General features: G+C 33.3%; 4 protein-coding genes across 5 annotated transcripts; all 4 read left to right on the forward strand.

The window, feature by feature from the left end:
- Positions 1-706: 706 nt before the first annotated feature.
- Positions 707-5,503, forward strand: LOC122598871 (calcineurin B-like protein 9). 2 transcript variants are annotated; one of them, XM_043771351.1, is made up of 9 exons: positions 707-915; positions 1,663-1,811; positions 1,933-2,015; positions 2,342-2,401; positions 4,014-4,122; positions 4,203-4,255; positions 4,486-4,566; positions 4,910-5,022; positions 5,103-5,503. In XM_043771351.1, the coding sequence occupies exons 2-9, from the start codon at positions 1,733-1,735 to the stop codon at positions 5,164-5,166; spliced, it is 642 nt and encodes a 213-aa protein (XP_043627286.1). In that variant the 5' UTR covers positions 707-915; positions 1,663-1,732; the 3' UTR covers positions 5,167-5,503. The 2 variants fall into 2 exon arrangements, with proteins under 2 accessions (XP_043627286.1, XP_043627287.1); XM_043771352.1 differs by having other exon boundaries at positions 1,699-1,811.
- Positions 5,504-9,139: 3,636 nt separating this feature from the next.
- On the forward strand, positions 9,140-16,728 carry LOC122602342 (NAD-capped RNA hydrolase DXO1). The gene is made up of 13 exons (XM_043775039.1): positions 9,140-9,682; positions 12,187-12,431; positions 12,936-13,001; positions 13,087-13,165; positions 13,270-13,349; positions 13,439-13,462; positions 14,220-14,344; positions 14,589-14,805; positions 15,092-15,145; positions 15,639-15,685; positions 15,898-15,982; positions 16,093-16,156; positions 16,235-16,728. The coding sequence occupies exons 1-13, from the start codon at positions 9,280-9,282 to the stop codon at positions 16,336-16,338; spliced, it is 1,593 nt and encodes a 530-aa protein (XP_043630974.1). The 5' UTR covers positions 9,140-9,279; the 3' UTR covers positions 16,339-16,728.
- Positions 16,729-18,041: 1,313 nt separating this feature from the next.
- Positions 18,042-21,822, forward strand: LOC122602343 (coiled-coil domain-containing protein 97). The gene is made up of 3 exons (XM_043775040.1): positions 18,042-18,300; positions 20,366-20,874; positions 21,490-21,822. Exons 1-3 carry the CDS (start codon positions 18,126-18,128, stop codon positions 21,694-21,696), a joined length of 891 nt encoding a protein of 296 aa, XP_043630975.1. The 5' UTR covers positions 18,042-18,125; the 3' UTR covers positions 21,697-21,822.
- A 490-nt stretch (positions 21,823-22,312) lies between these two features.
- LOC122602344 (casein kinase II subunit beta-1-like) lies at positions 22,313-24,954 on the forward strand. Its single transcript, XM_043775041.1, has 5 exons — positions 22,313-22,512; positions 23,282-23,515; positions 23,587-23,696; positions 24,241-24,406; positions 24,593-24,954. The coding sequence occupies exons 1-5, from the start codon at positions 22,458-22,460 to the stop codon at positions 24,730-24,732; spliced, it is 705 nt and encodes a 234-aa protein (XP_043630976.1). The 5' UTR covers positions 22,313-22,457; the 3' UTR covers positions 24,733-24,954.
- The last annotated feature ends 1,071 nt before the right edge of the window (positions 24,955-26,025 follow it).

The raw sequence follows: 26,025 nt of genomic DNA on the forward strand, positions 1-26,025 counted from the left end.
TATCAAATGATTAACATTATCTAATAATTAACCTAGAGTCCTTGACGGCTTGACATATATTTTATTTTATTTTTATCAAAGAAAGGTCATGGTTTATTCTTTCTTCGAATAACAAATATAAAAACTTGTTTTTGCCATGACCATTTAAACGTCATCATGGGACGAGAGTTCAAGAATGCAAGTCGGTGAAGATACGCATAGATAACAATTTATCTCGAACACGAGTTATCATAGACCGGTCACCAAGACGTAACGGTCACGTAAATTGATACTTATTGTAGATCGAAAAGCATCCATAGTGTGGTGTTCGACTAATTTTATCACACCGACCAACTACCTTGCATTTATAGGTAACCTTATTTCTAACATAATTTTTCGTAACATGTTTATATCAACCATTATAAAAAAAGATCTTTTCATTAAAAAGAAAATAATCTTATACAATTATTAGAAAAGATCTTTTCCTTAAAAAACACATAATAATAAGATAAGATTACAAAACAAAAAAAGGGAACTAGAGAAGAAGTAGATGTAGTCATGTTTTCCTTTGACAATATTTACGTCAAAAATAATCAAAGGTATATTCTCTTTTGTTCCAAAAAAGTAAACAGAGAGGTGTATATTGCCTACATCTATACATACAACTTTTCCAGTCACGTGCTACACACATGACCATCACTTTTTATCTCGTATAAATACATTCTAAAAAATATTTTCTCACCGCACCTCCCTTAACTGTGTGTTTTTAGTAGTGTAATCAGACAAAAACTTCGAAAAACCCTCAAAATTGTTCAATCAAAGCCTAAAATATCTATAACAAACCAAACACACACTTTACGCCTACTTTTTCGCCCCAAGTTTGCAACTTTCGGATTCTGCATCAATCGGGTCGGGTCGGGTCTTCAAGATTTTCCGGTATATAGTTAATTCCAGCGTTAGTATGATTATAATGAGTATATATATTGATTATTGAAATTTAGTGATTTATGCTTGTATGTGTCATATGTTGTATATATTCTGTTTTTGGATCTAGGGATTTTGTTATCTTGTAATATATAAAAAGTACATAAGCTGCTGAATATATTCCATAAAAAAAACCATTAAAAAAAAAAAAAAAGCTGCTAAATATATATATCTTTTTGAAAGATTTTAACTGTTTTTAAAAAAGTGTTATGTTAGTTTATTTTTATTTGCTTCCAGGTGAAAACATGTTACAAAAGTACATACAGTATATTATATTTTTTATTTTGGGAATGAGGGAATTTTTTTTCGGTTAAATAAAATGGGAGGAGGGATTCCGGTGTTAGACGCATGAAAATAAAATGTTGATGAATCGGTTTTAGAAGAAACAATTGGTGCACGGAAGTGTAAAAAATGGCGCATTAGATACGTGGCAACACCAGAATCTTTCCTAGGCGGTAGGATATTTACAATCAAAGATCCTTTTTTACAACAACTTGTTAATTGGAAAGCTAATTCATGTGCTTGCTTGCATAGTGGGTGTACTTTTTGGTTGGAAAGTTATGGGGGGGTGTTACATGGATACTCTGATATATCTCTTTGTTAATTCCTCGATTTTAGGTTTGACTGGTAGCTTTTTGTTGTTTTTGTAATGATTGGTCATTGGTTAAGTGATTAGTCTTCGGTTTACTAATGTGGCAGTTAAAGTTATGATGGTTCTGATAAGTAACGTTGCAGTGCTTCTAGTCCTGTAACGCCCTTCGTGGTTTAAATGGGCTGCTTTCAATCGACCGTAAGAAAACCGGTTCCTGGGCACGAAAATCCGATCATTCTTGCATCTCAAACGGCGTGTAAGTTGGTCATATTTTAATCAATCATGTTATCCTTGTTGGCTTGTTGCAATATCGTATGCAATCATGATTCATGCATGTGGCTTATGTTAGCTTTTGTAATTATCCTGTGTCTCTCCAGTTAGTGTTAGTGAAGTTGAAGCTCTATTTGAGCTATTCAAGAGCATAAGCAGTTCTGTGATCGATGATGGATTAATTAATAAGGTATTTCACGTGTCCATTATTATTTTTTTTCTCATTCAGTAAAACATATGGGCTCATTATCTAGGTAGTCGGGAATTTCAATAGTACTTTTGTAGTTTTGTCCCAAGAAAGTTGCAAAGTTTCTCTTTCAGAATATTTTCATCTTAAAAAATCTATTGGTCCTGCTTCCTCGTTGAAAATACAATGATACTATTGATTTGGGCCCAAGATTCCCAAATTCCATTTTTGGTATAGGGTATAATAGATATCTGCCAAACTATGTGTCAACTCGTCTGTTGCAACGTATGTTTTAATGAGGTCCAGTTCTGATATATTTATCTCAACAGGAAGAATTCCAATTAGCTTTGTTCAAGAACAGAAAGAAAGAGAACCTCTTTGCAAATAGGGTATTATTCTCCATCAATTTATTTTCATTGTACTTAAATATGTAGTATATAATTTTTTATTTTAGTTTTTTTGAACGGCAATATGTAGTATATAATTGATTAACCTTAATTAGGTAAGAACTCGTGTTAGGGTAAAAAATTTAAGTAACACCCAATACTGTCTTACACGGGTTATGGGTTCTAATATCCTCTACAACGGTGCATGAGGGAGGTTGAGATGTAGACAGCCTTACCATTACCTTAGGTAGAGAGGGTGCTTCGAGGTTGTACCTAAGGTAGAAATGACCTCCGGCCTTGCAAGGAGCAAGGATCGAATGCTTACCTTTGTCTCTAGAAGAAAGGGTGTTAACCACTTGATCCAGGCCTTGCTTGTTTGTTACGGTAAAAGTGGATTAAAGGGATTTTACCCTGTTTAGCATATGAGTAAAAGCCCTATTAAAAAAAGTGGAAAAAGTGAATATGCACACAAATATTTATTTAGTTTATGGCCAGGGATCTAATAGATTGGGTGTAATCAAATTGCATCGGTCATGGATGCAAACAAATACTTATATAGTATATGGTACAACTTTAAATATGTACAATCATGCTTCTAGTTCTGTAATCATAATGCAATTGGACGGCACATTTATCTAATATTGGAAAAAAGTAACATAATCATGAAAAGAATATATTCTTGGTCTGAATTTAATAACACACCTCAATAAATGATTAGAATGTGCATCATTTTGTATTAGCCATATTTATTCTTTTATAAAATACTATTATTACTAACTTAAAACTTCTAATATGCAGTTAAATAAATTCTAATTTTGAATATTTTTATGTACCAATATGAAAGTTCTCCATACTCATCACTTAGATTCAGTACAAACTCAGAAGAATATGCAGATCTTATTTCCTCTTTTTAAATCACAACCTTTAATGCGGTTCGGGACTTTTTCTTAACATAGTTGTGGCTTTCATTCGTTAATAACATTCATATATTGTTCACTTTGTGGGTTTAATGTCCATTTTCCCCCCAGCAAATAGAATGACCCATAGACACATCCTTGTTTCTATAACCATTTAAATCAATCTAATAAAATGAAAATGATACATAAGTAAAAGGCCTTACCTTTTCTAGCCATTTTTTGGTACGGAATGTTGATATGTTAAGCGCCATACCTTTTCCAGCTATTATTTTTTGGTTGGTTAGTGATGATGAATTAAAATACCTCACCTTTTCCGCGTACTCTTCTTCTGGCACAAAATTATCGCATTAAATCTGAGAAACAATTTTTTATTTTCTTGAAAGGAGCATCTAATGTTGTTAAGCATTTTAGGTGCTGAAAACAGCATTAGAGGTGGAAGATGGGAATGAATAGATGTACTCTGTCAGATTTCCTGTTTTGTTAATTTATCCCACCAAATGCAATTTTCTTGATAATTTATATAGTCTTGTACGTATTTATATGGATATGGAACATCACATGCTTGCATACCAGATGTGAACCCACGTTTCCATATTTGTAATTCTGTTATACATTTCCATATTTGCATTTCTGTTATACATTTCCATATTTGTAGTTCTGTTATACTTTTTCCTAAAGCGTTAAAGTTCCATGTGCAGATATTTGATCTTTTTGATGTTAAGCAAAAGGGGGTTATTGATTTTGGTGATTTTGTAAGAGCGCTTAATGTTTTTCATCCTAATGCTCCTCAAGAAGACAAGATTAGTTGTAAGTTGATCTTGATGGCCGAAATTGTTATTTCTAATTGGCTATGGATGATCTAATAATATTCATTGTTCCTGTTTCAGTTTGTTTTAAGCTTTATGATATGGACGGAACAGGATTCATAGAGCGCCAGGAGGTATGTTTTCTGCTTGTTTCATGTTGCATGGTTGAGCATGTTAATGTCCAAACATTATGATATATGTCTTGTGTGACTTGACTTGTCTGATGAAAATTGTACATTTTTCCTTCTTCGGAACTTTTTGATTACTGCTTTATATTATAGTACAAGAATCCCTAAATATACAGCTAAAATCGCATGTCTGCAATTAGCTATCTTAACATCTTCACTATGTATACATTATATAGGTTAAGCAAATGTTGATTGCACTTTTATGTGAGTCTGAGCTGAAGTTGGCTGATGATACCATTGAGATAATACTTGATAAGGTGAGTTTATTTCTGTTTGTTGTGACATTTTGAAAAGACGTTAAACATGTTTAGTATAGCATACATTCAAAACCAAGTAAAGAAAGAAAAGTTAAAAAGCTATTGTTTCAGTCAATGTACTACCGTTAAAAATAATTTTCTGCCACTACCATGAATCAACTTATTTGAGCTACCGTATCTCATGTCACTATCTGGCCAACAAAGAATGCAAATTGACCATTTTAAACTTTTCTCTGCCAACTTAGGGTGATCAGAAAGTTACGTTAAACTGTAGGTACATGATTGACAAAATACTCGATATTTAATCAAAGTGTAATTTGTAATTCTATTTTTGTTTAAATAGACGTTTTCGGAAGCGGATGTAGACCGGGATGGAAAGATAGACAAGTCAGAGTGGCATAATTTTGTCACCCAGAACCCATCATTGCTCAAGATAATGACTCTCCCGTATCTAAGGTAGATCATACTATTGAATAGCGTTATTCTTGTAACACACTAATTGTTAGGGAACAATATCTTACGAATGTGAAATGCAGGGATATTACAACCACCTTTCCAAGTTTTGTGTTCAATTCTGAAGTGGAAGAGATTGCTACATGAGAATTTGTATTGGATTGTGAAGCAGTGTTGTCGACTAATCTTTGCTTTTAGATCAATTCATGTTTTGAAGATTGACTAGGTTTGTGAGTTGTGCCTTCTTATGTTAGCCTGGTTTTGGTTTGGCTTTCGTGAGGAGAAACATCCATCGGGGATTTCATAGAGCAATATTATTTTCTTCTTTTTGTTAAAATTCCGTTGATTTTATATCTACCTATATCTATGTCAAGTAGCCATGTTCTGTAAAATGAGTTGGCCAGATATATCATGAGCAAGCTCGGAAACTATAGCTTTTAAAACATGTGAATATAATGCGCGAGCTCTCTCTGTTTTTTCTCTATATCGGGCAATAGTTTTATATAAGAGTTTATAAGACAAAATAATGATAAAGCATTTGAATAAAACATTAATTTTACATGTATTTTGCAGTAATGCAAATTTACGTATATACTACTATATAAACCTTTATAACTATAAATTTCAGATGTAAATACAAACTCCTTATTTACCTGTGAATAAATATTAAACACAAGATAAAAAGCCACTATGATTAAGTAAATAAACCGTCAAATTAGATTGTGGTTCAACCGGTTATATCAGTAATTTAAACCTATTTTTAGAACATTGTCATGTGTTGTAATCTTGTTAGGCATATTTCAGAATCATAAAACAAATTATAGAAAGCATTCGTTTTTTTGTTACTATGTTCCCGTTACTTTTCTAATACTTGTAAGCTTGAAAAGAACTTGCACACTTCTAATTAAGCACCACCACAAACAATTTTTGTAATATTATACACACAATTTTAAACTGTGTACGTGGTTTATAGGCAAAAAAAAGATTATGTAAGCTAACGTTGCCAATTAACAACCTTAAAAAGAATAGTGAGTATGACGATAGGTAGCTAGACATGCGATGGGATGAGTTCATAAGGTCACTTAAAAGTCATACTTGTGGAGAGACACGTACTATCTCAATTAGTAATGTATATATACATATATATGTATGGACTCATCTGTTGGAATAAACATGATTCAATTCGAGTGATAAAATATTCCTAATCGTCCTGTGGAACCTGTAAGAACATTAAAGCATAATTGCTATTGATTTCGGGTTCCCATAACAAGGTGATTGAGTAATAATGGGATGATGAATTCGGCTAGAACATGATGCACGAATTAGAGAGAAGTAAACACATGAATTTTTGTGGGATTATGTGTGTGTGATTAACTTTAACTTAGGGTTAATTACCTTCTATTTATAACGAGAGTAATTACACATTCAACCCTTTAGTATTTACACATTCAACCCTTCTGGTGTTTAATGTGTGTATCATTAGTCCTCTTAGTTACAATCACCTAATGGGAAACCCTATACTACGTCTTTAAGAGTAAATACTCCCATCATATATTTATTTAGACATAGGAATTTCAGTTATCGTCAATTATCATATCAGGAATGATACATGATCAATGACGGTTACACTAACGTGGTTCCAACATCATCATCCACCAACAATTACAAACTACATGTGACATAATTTTAAACTAAAGCTTATTTGTCTCGATCAGTTGTTTTATTGAATTAAGCGACAGAAAGAAAGAGTTGTTTTCTTTGTGTGCATGTATAGATGCATGTGTAAAGAAAAGTGACAAAGTAAGCTATAAATGTTATTACTAATTTACAAACTAGGTTACACCATAATCAAACAAAAACGAAACTTAATTTATTTAATTTATTTATTTTACAATGAGTTGATAACTCATTGGTAAGGTTTTAGACCTTGAACGAATCCACCAGGTTCGTATCATACTTCCTACATTAACAGGGGTAGATTTTTAGGGGGGTTCGAGAGTCCCGAGTTTCGTCCCAGGCATACGTGGTTCGACCTCCGCATACTGTCCAATTGGATTCACTGTTGTTGAAAAAAAAAAAATTAAATTAACTTAATTTATTTACTCAATCGAAGTGGTTTATATGTACAAAATCGAAACGATCATGTGTAACAAGTTTGGAGCTAGCTAGGCATGTCCAAACATTATATGTACATACTCTTCATCTAAGTCACTCTCATTTTCACTATCTTCATAATTAGCTAAGCCTTCTGGTTGATAGCAGTGATCAATGGTGCTGCCGGTAGTAAAGGCATGTTTATGCAAGCATAAACAAGTTTGGCGATATCGAGGAGAGGTAAAGATGGTGATAGTGGAAGAAACGATATAAGTACACCAGGGATGGTGCACAACGAAAGGCGGCAATGGTGGATAATGCTAGCATGAAGGACGTAAAGAAGTTGCCAAGTGTGGTGGGACGACTAGCAGGATGATCAATGGATATGGAGACAGATGGACCGAAGGTGATCAAGAACACGGTGACGACGACAAGAACGATATAACCAGAGACGAATAATGATGGAGAGTCATCGAGTGATGGCATGAGATGAAGGTTGAAGAGAATGTTTAGAATTGGTGGAATGGCAAATCTTAAACCCATCTTTCTTTCTTTTTACTTTGATTTGTGGTTCCTACTAATTTTGGTGAAGCATAGATTCTTTTACAAATATATATAGGTTTCATAATTCTATATCAACCACTACATATAAATCCATAATTACCTAACCCCTAGCTCCATTCAATTCTTTTTCGTGTCATCTTTAACCATCACATAATATTATTGAAGCTTTCAATTTAAAGTGCCTTCTTGGAAAATTCTTTCACTTTCTAGATAAGATATATATGGCATGTTCTTTTTATTATTTAAAAAAAATTTGCAAATATGATTGTTTTGGCTATATGGGGGAGCTAGCTAGAGTGAAATGATATATATATTACAAATAAAACCTAATAAAATTTATCAACATGTAACTAGTCTAGGTATTAGTAACAATGCGGTAAACAAGTAAAACGTAGAATAAATGTAGTCCATGAATCATTAGATAATTAAATAAAGAAGTTTGTTTGTGCATATATGTTTGTTTTGTAACACATTCATATAATCATATTCATACAAACAATATTTTATGTCTGTTTTTTCAAAATGAATAAACATAAACACTGATCTCCTCCATCCATATACGTTACTAAACATTTTAACTGTTCATGGGCGTTTGCTTGTGTAGTTGTGTGCTTGCTCATTTATTTTCTAGTAGGGTAGCATGGTGATTGGTGAACAAACACACATAAATATTTCACATTGTCAACGGTAAATTGGTAAGTATCTCAATTGGTAATTGATGGAAGCCTTTTTACAACAAATTACAAATAGTACAAGATTTTGGATTCAAACTTGATCACCTATTTCAAACATTTCATGTCTATGTATGTATGTATGTTTGTTTATATTTTTATTGTTCGCATTGTCATACTCTTTAAATAAACAAGCATAAAAACTTGTCCTTTAGACAATAAAAAAATATTCGACCGTTTAATCTTGTGTTTTTTCATTTGTTTGATGAAACGTAAACAAACGATGGTAATATGTTCATTTGGATATATGTACAGTATATGCATTGATTATTTAGCCAACAAGGAGTTAGTTAAATGGTAATGAAAACACTTGATGACCTCAAGGTTTCAAGTTTGATCATTCGGGGTGCTCAGATCATATGGAGATTATGATGGAGGTATTGTACCGGTATCATATGACTCATACGGGGTGAGTTGATGAATATCTAATTATGATACCAGGGCTAGATTCCCTCCATTACCTCTTTTTTTTTTTTTTATTATTTGGCTGAAAACTTAACAAACACGAGAACACCGATTATGTAGAACATATGGCTTGATGCACAAAACTTTCGATTATGTAGGTATCAATTTTGATAACCCATATTTAATATTGGGCCGTAATGTAGGCCCAGTACAAAACATGTGCAAAACACGTGACAAAACAAAGTTTCTCCCTTTCTAATTCACAAAATCACACCCAAATTTTGTTACATCTATATTTCTTTCTTTCCTTTTCCCCTTTCTTTCTTGCATCAAAACCCAAGAAGAAAAAAAAAGAATAGAAAACATACACAAAACACACACATATAAACACACATAAGCACAAATCTTTACAAAAAAGTTTTTATTTTTTGTAAAAAAAAAGAGTAAGAATCTTGGAATAAAATTGATGGATTACTCAGAGCAAGAAGACTTATTTGGTGATTTAGAAATAGAAAACGAAAACGAAGAAACAACACAAACCAGCCAACAATCTTCATCATCATCTTCATCAGCAGCATCATCTTCTTCATCTGGGTCATCTGGGTCTTCTTCTAATCGGAGTAGTAGTGGTGGTGGTAGTGCTAGTGGCAGCTCCGGCGCCGGTTGTGATGAGGTGGATGATGATGATGATGGTGAAGTAAGGTCAAGTTATTATAACAACAATAATAATAATAATAATGTTAATCAAGAAGTTGGTGGTTATGGAGATGATTATAATTATAATGTTGTTGAAGAAGATAAAGATTTATTTGGGTCTGATAATGAAGAGTATGTTAATACTCAAGTTTTTAGCCCTTTTCCTGTTCCTGGTAAACAAAGTCTCTTACTTTTATATAAATTTTATGTTTTTATATGTATATGTTTATGTATGTATGTGTGTGTGGATTGTGGAATAAAGATTTGATTTTTTAAATGTAAATATGATATGATGATAGTATTTGAGGTGTTTAGCCCTTTTCATGCTCCTGGTAAAAAAATTCTCATTATTAAGTTTATGTTTTTATATGTGCATATGTATGTTTGTGTCTGTCTGTATATTGATGAATTATGAATACATATTTGATTATTCTGAATCTGAAGATGTTTTGAATATAAAGTTGAAATTTTGATGATCACCCATTTGGTTTTGATGAAATACTAATAAGGTGGAATAAAGTGAAATTTTGAAGATGCCCTGTTTGGTTTTACTGAGACTTTTTGTTTCTATATCTACATTTTAATGGAATAATTAAATTTGTAGCATGTATAAATGAAATAAACTTACTGTTCGAAACTTACCCATGTACAGTCTTCGATTTGAAAGCATAAAAGGCAAAAAAGTATTGATTTTGAAGATAACCCATTTGGTTTTAGCGGATTTTTTGTGTGTCTTTATATATTTTTTGATGAAAGAATTAGTTCTATAGTTTGTCAAGAATTAAGATGTGCAATACCATTAATATTTTTAGCCATAGAATATGTAAAGTGAATAAAGTTGAAATTTGAAGGCCACCAATTTGGTTCTACTGAGAATTTTTGTGTCTTTATATGTATATTCTGATGGCAGAGATATTTTCTGTAGCATATATAGATGAAATAAATTTACTGTTTAAAACTTACCCATGTAAAGTAATCACTTTAAAAACATAAAAAGTGAAAAAGTTCTAATCTTTAAGATGTCCCACCTGGTTAAATTGATGTTTATGTGCTGAGTTAGCATAGTTTTTAAGCAGTCAATGAAAGAATGATTTTTCTTGTTATTGGAATTGTATTCTTGTTGCCACAGTGTTCTTTTTGTTAGTGATGGACTTTTGAGTGTAAAGCTTTATATGGGGTTCTCATTATGACCACTACATGTATACTTTTTAGGATGTCATTTGATCTGGTACGATGATTTTGTAGTCATTGCCTTGTGCTCATGTATATAATGTTTCAAGGCAATCTTCATCAAGTATGAGTAGAGTCAAGTACTTTTTACTTGCTATTTGTTTTGTATTTGGAAGATATATTGCCCAAGGAAAAATGGAAAATATGGTAAGTGGAAATGTTGCCTGTGATTTCATTTGTAGTGTAAAACTGTAAATGCTCTTAGTGCACAAGAGTTATAGTATTTTAGCATTTAATTGTCATTCCCACTCAGAGAAAGTGAATAAGAATTTAAGGGGAAAGTCGAGGGTATGGAACAAGGAGTATGAGATGTAGTCATATTTGATATCATTACCATAAGTGGAATTGTCTTCTATTCTGAAAAGAGGAAGGCGTTCAATGAATGCAAAATTGAACATTCATGCTTTGGAGTAGTTAGTGTAGCCTAGTAGAGAACCAGAATAACAGTTGTGATCTCAGGGAGTGATGTTCTTCATCAATTGGGAAAGGCAATTGCTAGAGGAGATGGTCTTTCATCACATTTATGATAATTTGTGATTTTAGATTACTTGATATGTGTAGGCTATTTTCTTTGATATTTACCCAATGGACTTGTGGTTGCATTAGACATGTACCTGTAGATGCTGTTAGTCACATTTATTTTGATGTCTATCTGTTGGTAACTGTTAACTAGGGGCTGTTTGGATGTGTCTTCTGGAAGTTATCATGTGATACTAAATAGTTAGAATAGAATCAGCTGTAGCAGAATGGGTTATAGAAGGGATAGTTTGGAATATGATTTTGTAGTTCAAAATTGTAATAATCATTCCATTTGAGTGTTTTGGGAACTCTGATTGTTTAAGAACTTAATAGATAAAATGACCCTCTGTGAGGAAAAAACGAAGCAGATGCTTTTGGAAACGGGTTGTTGTTTGCCTTGGGATAATCATGAAACTGATTATAGAGAACTAAATAAGTTGACCTTAATGATGAGATATTTAGAAACAGTATATATTTAATCCAAACTCTGAAAACTGGTTCTCGTGACTTTAAGTCGCAATACTGATATGATGTCCACAAATATCCAAACACTGTCATAGTAGTCCTGTACCTGTACCAAGTGTACATAAGTTGTAATTTTGATGTTGTGCGCTGACCACTTTTACATCTAATTGCCTTTTGGTTCCCTTATTGCTGTACATGGTAAGTAATCAAACTACTTTCATAATGATTTTTACGTTGCTCACTGGAACTTGTACCTATCAAAATGTGTATGTATATGAATCTTTTCATTTGTGATTAAAGGATGTGATAGAAATTGGACTAATATTTTTACTGTACCAAATATTGTTATGCATGTAAGTTCTCATCTTTCTTTCTATCATGTCTAGAAGTGCCTTATTATACGTATGTATACATCTTTATATACTTTATCACATTCCTCTTTTTAAATCATATTTAATTACAGTTTTACCACTACCGCCGCCACGTAGTTCAAACAATAGCCCGAGCAGAGGAGGATTCGGGCGTGGACGTTATCATAATGATAGAGGAGGAGCCGGTATCCTTCCTCGGCCTGGTCCAGTTCCAAGGGGAAATTTTAATTATGGTTCTAAATTCTATGCTCCTCGTAATGATGAACGTTTTGTTTCTGATCTCAAGTTGTCAAAGGGTGAAGAAACATTATCAAGGAAGTGCATAGCATTTCAAGAGGTAAAACATGCTCTAGAGGCGGATGGTTGATTTATTAAGTTTAGAAGGTCTGAAATCCGACCAATTACGAATTAATAAGCCCATCTAAAAGTAAACTAGTATGAATGCTTGGATCTGTGTGTTTGCCCATTTTGCCCTTTAGAATGTTAGTGAATTCATCTGAAACACTATATTCTATTCACTTTTTCTATGTTCTTATGTATTAGCATCAGAATAATCTACATGGCTCAACATTCTTCCCATACTTTTGGATGTAAATATTCTATCAATTCTGAAACTACTAAGATGAAAGCTGAAGTTGTTATAATTCGACATAAGACAATATAAATGAATCAGACAAGATAATTTTTAGTAAAAGTTGGATCCCCCAAAATTTCGGACCTGTACACAATCTGTACGAGACTCCATATGTTATATTGGGCTTATTTTTTATATTATTACCAGTTTACATACTGTCTTCCGAGACATTTAACTTTTAGTATTTTTTTGGATGATGTCAAATAGCCTTCTGAGCTTGCTTGCTATAGTCGTGTGGAAGGTGGAGAAGTATATTTTGATGATAGTAGTTTGGTGAGCATTTGTTGCATCATTTTAGACTTAACACCTTAAGCTTCTATTAAATCTCAAGTACTTTACATTTCGTTTAAAATGTTAGCGGCTTTTCAAGCGACTTATTACAGAGGACATTGGGGCTGATTTGAGCCAAGGTTTTGATACCTTTATTGAGAAGAAAGGTACGCTCTGGCTTTGTAATAAAAATTGAATATCCACTCTTATGACAAAGTAATACCTTTAGTGTTTTCTAACCTTTTTATTGTCATTGTTCTATTTTCACCAGATTTAGGCGCCCAGGGTTTTGGTGATCTCCTCTCTTGCATACGGAACAAAAGAATTCCCTTAGAGAATATGCACTTCGTGGTGAGATTTTTTTTTTTTTCATTCTTCTATTATCAGCTTCACAGTGTGCTTCAGACTCTGACGCTATTTGTTTCTCTTTTGCATTACAGACCTACAGAAACAATCTCAATAAGGTACACACTTGCCTTAGCATACTTTTTGGGTACACCGAGAGTTCTACGAACCTTTGAAAGTGTCTACTATACCTGGTTCATCAAAATATATATGAAGAAGTGCAATGGCTCTTCAATTGATCCCCCATTGTGGAATTATGTACCTTCATGATGGGTAGTGGATATATATATCAAATAAAGACATGGGTTATATGAAACTTTGATTTTATAAAGTACTAGTTTTATATTCAATTCATTTACATAATCTTTTTAAGGTTTACTATGCATATCGGAAATATGTTTATAAACTAAAAAGGCGTATGGGTTCGTGACATTGCAAGTTGACAAACCATTAAATTTGTTCAGGATACTCGATGCTTTTATGAGTTATGACCCTAGTTTTGGTGAAATTTTATATTTTTCCACTAACTGCGGTGATCTGTTTAGGCGTGTTACCTATTCTAACTTTAGAAGATCTCATTTGGTGTGAAGCTGCTTATATACAAATTGGCTCTATAACTATAATCATCTTTTGTATTTCTAAAATGTACAGGTTTACTTGGGTCATCCCTTTTTTTTTAAACTTTTTTTTGAAAGGCAAATTTTCCACATACCTATGCTAAATGAACACAAATGTCCACCATAGGACTTGAACCGACAACCTTTTGGTTGATGAGTCACCACGCATACCACTAGGACCATGGCCCTTGGGTGGGTCATCCTATACGTTTCGATGGCTATATAATCTAACATTTGCCTTCCTTGTGTTCATTTACAGATAATGGCCACTGCTTATTTGAGGCACGAGCCTTGGGAAATGGGGGTGCATAAAAGGAAAGGTGTTGTGTATCTTGATGTACATAAATTGCCAGAAAGGCCTAGAGGCGATCGGGATCGGCTGATGTACTTTTCAAATTTTTTTCCTTTCTTTTTCTTTTTTCTGAAGGGTTTTTTTTTGTCGTCTCTCTATTTTGATTTTTAGTAGGTTTCAACTCTCTAGTCAATTATCTATCTATTAAACATTTTAGTTGTTGCAGTTAGCTTTGATAAAAGAGACCAAGATAACGGCACAATTTTTTTTTTTTTTCACTATCTAGAAGAATGGCTATTAACTGGTATATAGGCACTAATATAATATTTGATTTAGGTCTTATTGGGGATATTGTTTCGAGACGCTAGCTACTGAAGATCCAAGAAGAGATGATGGAGAAGGGATACATGATGTTGATGCAAATGTTGAATATTGTGCTGTAATTAAAACCAAGTTAGGTGCACATCGTATTTTAATGGGGGCTGAAATGGACTGCTGTGATTCCACTGATGATGGAAAGAGATTTTATGTGGAGTTAAAAACAAGTCGTGAGGTAAGTGAAAATTATCTTTCTAGTTTATCTATATCCCAATATAGGAGAAAAGAGAAAAATGATACACTTCTGATCTGTTTTAACTTTAAATAACTTCAAGCTTAGTTTTCCTTGTTTCGTATGAAGTTTGTATAAAATTTTGAAGATTCCATTATCTGTTATGTAGCTAAAGTTGATTTTTTTCACCTCAAAGGTTAAATTTTTGAACGAAAGGTATTTTCTATTCTTTTATGTAGTTTGTAAGTATTATTGATCCTATATTTTTCTTTTTTATTTTACTTTGCAGCTGGATTACCGCACAGAGGAAAGATTTGAGAAGGAGAAATTACTTAAGTTTTGGGTATAATTATCCTACTAGCTTTACTGGCTTATATACGTTTCACCAATACCTTTGTGGTCTTTTTAACATATTGTGCATGGATTAATAATTTTGAGTTGGGCAAGCAATCCCAAATGTATATATGCACCCAAATGTATATATACTCAGGAAATTGACTTCGTGATTGCAATGGATTATAAATCACCAACTAGTCATGTGTCGGTGATAGAAAATGTAGCAGTCATCGTTATAATTTATTTTGAAGTATGGCTTACATTTTTCAATAAATGAGAAAATTGGAACGAGTAGCCACTTTTTGATGCGGGTGTATTCTCTGTCCTGGGTAAAAGTTGTGAATTTTTTTTTTTTTTTTATCATAACCATTTAAGCTACTTTTCAAGTTCTTTTTCCCATTTATTCTGTTAATGGAGTGTATTGAGAACAAAATATTGATATTGGCATTTTTTTTCTTGCTAATATTTGCACATTTGAATTTATATGTTACATTTTGCAGATTCAGTCTTTTCTTGCTGGCGTCCCATACATTGTCATCGGATATAGGTACATTCTTCTAAAATAAAATTTATATTCACTTATTCAGCATATATTTTGAGCACCTATGTGCAAGATTTGGATGACTATTGGCGATAACTTTAAAAATGCATTTTCAAATATATAAGCAACCTCTTCCTGCTTGAGATGGTTGGACTGTGTAATTTTAAGTTTGTGGAATTGCCATTGAAAATCATCTTCTACCTGATATTGTCTTATAGGGATGACAAGGGGCGCCTCGTGCGTACAGAGAGATTAAGAACCAAAGATATAACTCACAGGGTCAAAATGAAAAATTATTGGCAGGTGAGCGTTTTTCTTTCTTTCTTTTCATTTTTTTTTATTAGCCTCAAATTACTTTCCTGCCTCAAACATCTGTTTTATCATATGATTCTTTACTTCAATATTGGTTACAGGGTGGAGTTTGCTTAGCGTTTGCTGATGAAGTTTTGTGTTGGCTTTACGGAACTGTTGAAAATGGTAAGATTTTTTTATTCTTCATTAGTACTTGCATGAATGGTAATGCAGCCTCTTTTAATCTTCTGTTTGGCATCACAGACAAAGACTACATACTGCAATTTGCCCCACCGTTTACTCGTTTGGAGCTTCTACATGCACAATCTTGCCCGCAAGAAATAACTGATCATGTTCAGCAACTGTGAATTTAACAATCTTTGCCCATTTGGCCTTTTTTATGACCAAATGTTGAGCTTAGTGCAACTTGCAGTGCAAACGAGTTGCAAGTTACTTTGCATTGGTTTTGACAATGAAGACTGATTTATCTAATTAAGGCCGTTGTGGGAACCATATGCGACTCTTTTGTTGTATATCTTTTGGGGATATAAAAAACTAGAGATCGAAAAATGCTCCGAAGCCAAAACTGGCTCGTTTGAGTTCTGGGCAAATCGATTTTTGGGAGGATAGATACGTATAGGTCAACGACTAAAGGAAATAGAAGTTTGAAATGTCTGGTGACATTTTAGGTACCTGTAAACGATCTGACTTTGTTTCCTCGAGTTTCTGCTAGTATTTGAGTTGTCACATTTGGTTCATATGATCTGTTTATTGGCAGACGCCAGAAACTAAACGCATATAAATTGCTTTTGCTCTCGGACACTATTTAAGGTTGACAAGGCCCAAGGGCTGGACCACATTGAGTTTTGGGGGTTTAGTTATGTCAAGGCGATCTAAAATACTCAAAATGAGAACTTGGCTATCATTAGCATATAATTTGTTGTTTTTTGTGTCTAATAGATGCACCCAACAAATTTCACAACATCGTAATGATGGAAGCATGACTCTAAAATAATAAAAATTCACTGTTTAAAAGCTGGAGTCTAAAATAAAAGCCTCGTTCAAAAAAGAAAGAATGCTCTAGCTGTTAAAAGCTTATAATAGTCTGAAGTAGAAACCGAGTCTACGGTAATTATAAAGTTGGCACAACGCTGGTTTCTTTTGTTGTTTCGAATGCATGTTTGTAGGGTAAGAACCATTAATGGTTTCGGACCATAGTTTGACAAACATTTGTCTACGATTCTAGACAACATGTATGTACATGTCTAACTCAGCCATGGCTGCCGAATATGAAGAACGAAAGAGGGTTTCAAGATGTGGTTAATGTATGTATAGCAAAGTTTTAAAAACTTCTTACTTATTTTATTTTTAAAAACTTTAAAAAAAAAATAACAAATTAAACTGTATCACTACGATATTATGATTCTATGAATACGTTTTCAAAGAAACTTCCTACTTTATTCATATTAAAAAACTTTTTATTCAAACAGTACACCAATATATGATATGAATATATGATAATGATGTGTTTTGGCTTATATAATGTTATATGATATTAACATTATAGTGTCACATTTATATCAATTTTCACACATGTTAAAAAGTCTCCCCTAAAATTAAGATATGTGAGGTAACATCATATAACTATGCTAAGTTGTTAACATCATATTAGTTGTCCCTAATTACAAATTAGGCTATCTTGAACGTGTTTGTTAACCTATTTAAAATAATAAAGTTTATTCGGTAAGTAGAAAACATAGATACTGCGGTACTGCTATTCTTACATATCGGGGATTTAATATGTACATTTCATGAATTTCATGAGGCAAAAGTAGATTATGTTTTCTTCTTAATGTTGAAGTACCTACCATTTCCCCATTTGGTAATTGCTTAATTAGCGGTATTTGAAAAAATAATAATAATAATAATAATAATTTAACGCTCTCTTGAAACCCCTCTATCAAACACACCCGTAACATAATTTTGGATATCACGTGGTTAGCACGTGTCTTTTACAAAAAAAAATAAATAATAAAAATCATAATAAAAGGAAGAAAATCTCAAACCGACTTTAAATTAAATCAGTATATAAATGGTATTATGATACTGATGATGATGATACAACAACGGAAGGGTTAAAAAGTTTTAATTGCGAATGGCGGTTAACGGTGTAACGATATCGGAGACGATAACGGAATCGATAACTGAACGATTATCGCATCTTGAAAACCTATATTTTCCAAGGGCTCAACAATCTTCTGCTATCGATCCTTCCCAACGTAAATCCATCATTCAGGATCTTTTTAACCGCAACCTCCCCGTTTTTTTAGGTAATTTCTTTTTTTACTTTTCTCTCTCTTTTTACCTTTTTATTTTCTGCCTCGTTTTGTTTGTTTGTTTGTTTTTTTCTACTGGTTGGTTAATTTTGAAGGGTTAGAAGTTAGAACTTGATAGTTATTGTTTAGGTTAGGTAGGATTGTAAACGAGCCAAGCTAGTCATGAACTTCTCGAGCCCGACTAGTTAAAACCTCGATTTTAGTCGAGTTAGAGTGATTCATATCATAGAACTTGTAGTTCGATTAATAAACGAGCTGAAGCGTAGGACATAAGCTCGCCTTTTATCTAGTTATCAACAAAACAATATAGTATGATATAAAGTTACTTACTTGGTACCAAAGTCAGAAGTTAATGTTGTATAATTTATTAAAAATAAATTTATTAAAGCCAAGGGTTGTGTTAGTTGGTTTGGTGCGATATACGCACCTATTCGTCGGGGGATGACACCATTCATGGTACACCTTTTCACCCAAGGCTGTAACCTTTCACGCATTATAAATGCATATTTCTTGTCTCAAAAAGATACAAAATTTTTACACATACTCTATATTCTTGACTCTAATTTTAATCGCCTTTATTGGAGTGGCAACAAAGATTTTTACGTACACTCTATATTCTTGACTCTACGATTGATGCATTATATATGCATGTTTCTTTGTTTTATGCCATTTAAAGATTTTGTGTAGCCCTAAGACAATATATAGGGTTAGTACTTTATTGCGAAAATGTTTACATGATTCAAAGGTTTATCCGGTTCTCTCCAAAACCATGTAGCCTACATTTATTTTTTATTTTTTTCTGCCATAATATTGCTAAGTGCTAACAATGAACACACAATAGACTTGTAAAGCTCTTGATACCACGTGGTAAAATGGCTAGAATATATTTGTGATGATTGTATGGATGATGCAAACATTTTAGTAGTTTGACGGGCATAGGAGATTTTTGTAAGTATAAATTGTCAGCGTGATTTTTTCTTGGATGTGAATTCAAAGTCATTGGAGAAATTGTTAGATAGTTAGTTGAATGAAAGGTGCCTTTGAAAGTGAGCCTGCTAATTAATATGGATACCAGAAATTTGGAAATGAGATTTGCATATGCGCGCGCAAGTGTGTGAAGTTGTTACAACCCATTTCTAGAAATACCTATGACTATAATGATTGTTTCACATAGTCACTATCTTAAAATGTGTAACCTGTTTGAGGGATGAGAAAAGATGGGATTGTTAGAAGGATGGTAGGTAACTTGCCGCTTAAAAAGGCATTTCTCTCAGAATCGTTATTGATTTTTGCTAGTTATTTTCTATCTTGCAAATCATTCAATTCTTTTGCTGTGATCAGATTATGTTAACATCTTAGATAGTGACTGTGTGAGCCTGCCAAAAACTAGAAGGTTTGTGTAAATGGCGTGGTAATACAAGCTCAACATGTGCAACCTTTTGTCCAAAAATAACCATATTCAAGTTAACAGTCTACATTTAAAAACCTGTGCATAGTTATCTAACTAACATGCTCTCTATCATCTCTATACCCATGTCTAGTGAACGTTAAGTGACTTCATATGTGAGATTACAACCAAAACATTTTGCATTTTTCCTACGCTCATTGATAGAATGGTTAACATGTTTAGCATGCGTTGTGGTTGTTTTCAGAGTAATAAACGTTGTCAAGACACCTCCTTTGCTAGCTTAATTTTTGAGTGGCTTAGAATCTCTTGTCGATGTGTCTTTGATGACCAAAAGGGTCATGTTATGTTGAAATATATCCTCTCCTTTGTCATAGGTTGGATGTTTCACATAATTAGAAGGATTCAAATTGCTAAGTGATTGAAAAGATATTTGAAGGGGTATCCTTCTGATCATGAACACTTTTTATAAACAATGAATAGTTCGGGATTCATGCTCTTAGGCAATATATTCTTGAATAGTTCGATTCCTTGATTTTGTTTTTCTTTTATGCTTGTAAGTTTGATATATCTGATTACTGAAATCAGTTAGTTACTCCGAAGAACTGTTACTTATTTGTATACATTTGTCTTAATCATCCAATGCATTTACAGAGCGCTATGGATCCCTGCTAACATTGGAGGAGCTTAAGGAATTTGATATATTAAGTGACGATTATGAAATTAATTGGCATCTAAACCATCTTCGGAGTTTGATTAGTCCAACATTGGAGGATGTGAAGACGAGATCTGCAAAGGTTAAGAATAGGAGACGCGCATACATGGATAGGTTAATGTTTGATGGGAACTTTTTCTCTGAAGATGCGATGCGGGATAGAGAACCCTACCTGCACCATGAGTTTGTTGGGAAATTCCAAGACCAAAGTGAAAGACGCATGTCTAGGCCCGGGGAGAGGTGGTCAGAGACATTGTTGAGGAGGGCAGATGATGATCTTTTGGTGGAGAAGATAAGGAGTGAGCAACAGAGATTAGGCGTGGATGAAAGGGAATGGGTGGGGAATGAGAGAAAGTCAGATGAAGAGGAGGAGGACGAAGAGGAAGAAGATGAAGTGGAAGAAGAGAATCATGGTGATGTCAATGTTGAAGGGATGCATCAACAAAAGGTAATTATTTTCTTTATGGTTATGATAAATTGATAATTAAGAAGTCACAATAATCTTTAATAATTACTCACCAGTAGTGAAAGTTACTTATTGACATATCCTTCATATATTAATGCGTGCTTCGGCTTTAATGGTAACAATCATACTAGTCTTTATATAGTGGCATTGTTGCCAATGATATATCATGGGAGCCTATGAAGACATTTGAAGTTGGGTAGCTTGATAGCCACATCAGAACCTTATGATGAAAAAATCATTTGTGCAAGTTATGCTGTATAGAAATATATATATTTATATTGCTTTGCTGTACTTCGCAATGGCCAAATGTGTATTTCATCATGATCTCTAGGATATGGAATGTTAAATATTATAATGAAGAAAAGCCTCGAGAAACTTGTGGATTTGTAGGGGGAAAAAATATTAAGGATGGGGTGCATGTAGGCGTAGTAAATTAAAAATTTAAGGATGGGGTGCATGTAGGTTCAACAATATTTCTATATGGACATTATAACTTCATAATGCTTGGTGTTTAATATGTGGTTCCTTGTCCTTTTGTCTGTTAAATGTTCCCCATATGCAAAACTTTCTTGACATGGCATACATTTGTTGTTTTAGGTCCTTCCAGAGGCAACTAGTTTATCAGCTGAGGAGATGCAGGATCGGATGGACCAATTTACTCATGTGATGCAGCAGAAGTTTCTTGCAGGTGAAGATGATCAACATTTTAATTACTCAACTATAGATGAAGATGTGACATTAGACGATCACTGGATGAGGGAAGCTAATCATGATGCCGAAGATAAATACTTTGCTGATGTTTGAAAAGCAAGGTCTCTGGCTATGTATATCAGTAACTGTAGTTAAACTAGTGTAATTAGTTATGATCTTTGAAATCTTCCATCAAACTATGTTTTCGGTTGTGGGAATATTCAAGCATGGTTTTGTTTATACCTGAGATAACATTGTGATTGATGGTATTCTTCCTGTGGTTGACTGATCTGTGGTGAAACATGTATCTATACTAGAGTATGCATTACTATAACAAACATGTGTCATGTTTTGGCTGTTTGTATTTTGTTGTCTTTGACATGTAGAACTTACATGTACACAACTGAAGTAGAAAACGAGGTAGATTGGCTCGTTCAATTTGTGTGAGTTCAAGCTTGGCTTGTTGTAAGTTTTATGAGTAACTCGAGCCCATCTGCTAGTTTGGTTGAGAAGAAACGGATTTCTTTGAAAGAAGTGGAACGACTAAGCAAAAAGGAAAGGTGGGAGTTATATACAGTGATTTGTATTCCAGTTTTGTTATATACTTTCAAAAGTTATGTGATGTACATTTAACACACTTCCAAGTTCCAACTCAGATAACGGAAAAATTAGCTAAAAATACCACCAAGTTTATTTCTATACAATATACTTCATTAATATTATATTATTATTATTATTTACACCACTTGGTTTTCACACAGTTATTCCACACACACTCAAACCCTAACCAATCAAATTTTAACTTAAACAACAATGAATTGAAGATACTTCTTTTTCCAACATAAACCTTAATTCCCATACATCTTTGAACTGCCATGAGCTCCAGACCACTAAATTTGAACCAAAAACATCATAACAAATACACCAAAGGTAAATACAAATATTATATTTCCCCCTTTTAGCTTTATCTTTCTTTTCTTTTGTACTTGTTAGAATTAATACATGTTAAGTTTCTGTTTTATTTGCATGTCTGTGAGGATATTTGTTGACACTAGGTGAGGATTATTTTCTTGCGTATAAGCTGGTTTCATATGGCTACAAAAAGATGGTTTAAACAAGACATTCTATATATAATGTGTGTATTTTGTATTCTTTATCATATAATTTAACCATGTTAAACAACAATTTAACTGTAACCATTTTGTAGTTATTTCGATAAAATTAGCTAGCGCCGTGGTTCTGTTTATTGTTTCCCTATTGCTATACATGGTCACAATAGATAAGTCATTTGCTTCAATCTGACAGGATAGTCTCATTACTTTTTATCATGCTCATATTTACGCATTTTTAGTAGAGGTGACGCTATGGATGGGTCAGGCGGGTTGAAAACGGGTCAGTGTTGGTTGACGTGGGACGATTTTTCTCTATTTTTTATATGCAATTATTGTCTTGATACCAGTTTAGTTTCTAGATAGTATGATACAGGAGATTTTATGCACCAAAAATACACTCCGAGCAATGTTTGATACGTTTTCCTTCAAGCTAGTTAGTTAGAATTCATCGGTTTAATCCGTTAGAGAAAATGGGAATCGACCCATTCATTAGTAAAATGGGCAAAATTTCTACCTTGAACTTGAAGCGTGAGCACTATAAGGCTTCTGAATACTAATCTGGCATAGTTTCTTTACATATTTTGTAGAGGAAAATGCAATGGAAGATTCAGAAACAGACAGTAAGGAGTCAGATGCAGGTGGATCAGGTGGAGAGGAAAAGTCTTGGATTTCATGGTTTTGTAGACTACGTGGAAATGAGTTTTTATGTGAAGTTGATGAGGATTATATCCAAGATGACTTTAATCTATGTGGTTTGAGCAAGCTAGTGCCAGATTATGATAATGCACTTGACTTGATATTGGATATCGAGTCCTCTGATGGTGAAACTCTTTTCCTACATTTGTGTTTCGTCTATAACATAGATGTGGAATTAAATTGTATGTATATGCAGATGATAAAGTTTCAGAGAAACAAGTTGAAGATATTGAGTCAGCGGCAGAGATGCTTTATGGTCTAATACATGCAAGATTCATCTTGACAACTAACGGATTGGGTGCCATGGTAAGAGTTTAAACTTTAATCTTAGGGGTCTCTAGCATTCCAATTATAAATAGATTATACAATGTGAAATAATCAGCATTCTGGCGGTCTTTCAAAAAGTGGTCTCTCTACCTTAGGGTAGGAGCGTATCTTCCCTCTCTATACACCCATATTGGTGGGATTAGGTGGTGTTGTTGTCGTCGTAAATAATCAAATTAGAATGGGCTGCATGAAAAATAGTTATGTGTTTGGATGTGTTGTTTTTCCTTTTTGTAAGTTTAATGGTCAGGTAATCAGTTGCTTAAGTGCTTGACAAATCTGTTTAGTTAAAAGATTTGGTAAATAATCACGAAATCAGAATCAGTTATGTTGCAGCTATTCCTAAAAAGAGTACCCTAAACTTTTTGTCTGCAATTTGAAACGCAATAACCAGTTTCACTGTACCCAAATACTAGAAACTGATTAGCAAAAATCAGATGATCATTATCTAAATGTGGTATTAAACATACCACAGACTTACAAAGTTTAATTCAATTAATCTGAGACAATGCATCTTTTGTAACAGCTCAAGAAGTACAAACTCTCGGAATTTGGTTATTGCCCAAGGACCTACTGCTGTGCTGAGTGTTGTCTTCCTATTGGCCAATCGGATCATTGTGGTCAAAGCAATGTAAAACTTTACTGTCCCAGATGTCACGATATTTATAACCCTGGATCCAAGTTTCAAGACAGTATCCTTCATTACAGTTTGCAGTTTTCTAATTTTACATAAATCTGTTGTTACAATTGTCTGCCATAATGACATCAGTAAAATAGTTGATTTTAAGAACATTTGAACTTCATTGAATACAAAACTAAAAGCATAATCAACTAGTATTTTATATGAGATCTTGCAATGTTTCTTTAACAGCTAGTAGAGCTTGATGGAGCGTATTTTGGATCAACGTTCCCTCACCTGTTCCTGCTAACGTATAAACACCTGAAACGGGAAAATACACCGTTGGACAATCCTAAATATGTTCCCAGAGTGTTTGGCTACAAAGTTCACAACCCATGACACCATCTCAAATCTTCAAAGTGTCATGTGGTCAGCTAGCTATGTAACATAAAAGGTTATCACCTTGATTTTTTTAGGTATTTCTATTTAGTTTTTGAACTTTTTAGCTATTTTCTATTTTTTGTTCCTTTTAGGAAGCTTATACCTTGCAGTTTATTTGGAAACATAGGGCACAGCTCTCCTTTTTTTTACTCCGAATTTGACACTATATATTGTTGTACATTTTTTGGAATTTCAAACTAAACTAACGCAACATTATTATAAATGTGAGCACGGATTGCTGTGGTTTTTTGACAATAAGTCTATCGATCTAATATTCGGATAGCCGTACAGATCACACTCCGACACTTGTGAACCATCTTAGGTCTTAAATCAATTAATCGGCCTAACCATCGAATGAATTTGACAGTCATTATAAAAGTGTATCAACTTTTTATATTTCGAAGTGCATCTAATTTTCAAGTTGTCCATTGTGTGTATTCAAATGAGACAACTTAGAAGTTTGATATATGTGGATGAGAATATAAGGTTGTCGGGTATCTAAGCTTAAGTGTGGAACATTCTTATATTGTTTTTTTAATCCATAAAAATCATAGGACCCATGCATTTATTTATAAAAAAAGAAATAATAAAATATTAGTATGTGAGGGGTTCCACACCTAAACTTAGGTGTCGGACAGCCTTATATTCCCTTTGGTTATTTAATACTAAAAATGTTCTTAATTGACCATTAAAAGATTATCCACAAAGAAAAATGTCATGGAGTTATCTTTAATTTTTTGGGATAAATCAAGTTTTTTTTTCCTTTTTGTTTTATTAAATGATAGACACAGATTGGAATGAAGATTGTGATAGTGGTTGGTTGAGATTTTATTGTTATCCTCTAAAAAAAAATTCAGAATTAATTTACTTATCTAGAGGAACATGTGGTTTGGTGATCAAGTGATGGAGTGTAAAACAGCAAAGCTAATAAATTATGTGATATTGTGTTAGCTCAAATCAATTGTATTCTTCTAAACACCCCCTAAATGAATGGCGGATGCACTTGGAATTTTACTCAGAAGTCACGTTTCGATCTTTAAATATGTCATGTATATGGGTTTCTTTTTTGTAAAGAAAACAAATGTTACTCTGCGATAACACAAGCCATTATTATGGATTTATCATCATATTAAACGATAAGAAGTGTCTACGGATTGGTCAAAACATACTAGTCGTATTGCTAGTAACATTGTGAAATTTTGAATAATCTTTACCATCATTTTAATTTGTTACCAAGTACGACTGCTACAA

This window comes from Erigeron canadensis, chromosome 5 (genome assembly GCF_010389155.1).
Source record: "Erigeron canadensis isolate Cc75 chromosome 5, C_canadensis_v1, whole genome shotgun sequence".
In the NCBI taxonomy this organism is placed as follows: domain Eukaryota; kingdom Viridiplantae; phylum Streptophyta; class Magnoliopsida; order Asterales; family Asteraceae; genus Erigeron; species Erigeron canadensis.

Coding starts and splice junctions, on each gene's coding strand:
- LOC122602343 (XM_043775040.1), top strand. CDS start 18,126: ATGGCGGTTAACGGTGTAACGATATCGGAGACGATAACGGAATCGATA. Junction 18,301..20,365: donor CAACCTCCCCGTTTTTTTAG/GTAATTTCTTTT, acceptor ATGCATTTACAG/AGCGCTATGGATCCCTGCTA. Junction 20,875..21,489: donor AAGGGATGCATCAACAAAAG/GTAATTATTTTC, acceptor TTGTTGTTTTAG/GTCCTTCCAGAGGCAACTAG.
- LOC122598871 (XM_043771351.1), top strand. CDS start 1,733: ATGGGCTGCTTTCAATCGACCGTAAGAAAACCGGTTCCTGGGCACGAA. Junction 1,812..1,932: donor TCTTGCATCTCAAACGGCGT/GTAAGTTGGTCA, acceptor GTGTCTCTCCAG/TTAGTGTTAGTGAAGTTGAA. Junction 2,402..4,013: donor AGAACCTCTTTGCAAATAGG/GTATTATTCTCC, acceptor TTCCATGTGCAG/ATATTTGATCTTTTTGATGT.
- LOC122602342 (XM_043775039.1), top strand. CDS start 9,280: ATGGATTACTCAGAGCAAGAAGACTTATTTGGTGATTTAGAAATAGAA. Junction 9,683..12,186: donor TAGCCCTTTTCCTGTTCCTG/GTAAACAAAGTC, acceptor ATTTAATTACAG/TTTTACCACTACCGCCGCCA. Junction 14,345..14,588: donor GGCGATCGGGATCGGCTGAT/GTACTTTTCAAA, acceptor TATTTGATTTAG/GTCTTATTGGGGATATTGTT.
- LOC122602344 (XM_043775041.1), top strand. CDS start 22,458: ATGAGCTCCAGACCACTAAATTTGAACCAAAAACATCATAACAAATAC. Junction 23,516..23,586: donor GGATATCGAGTCCTCTGATG/GTGAAACTCTTT, acceptor ATGTATATGCAG/ATGATAAAGTTTCAGAGAAA. Junction 24,407..24,592: donor TGGATCCAAGTTTCAAGACA/GTATCCTTCATT, acceptor AACAGCTAGTAG/AGCTTGATGGAGCGTATTTT.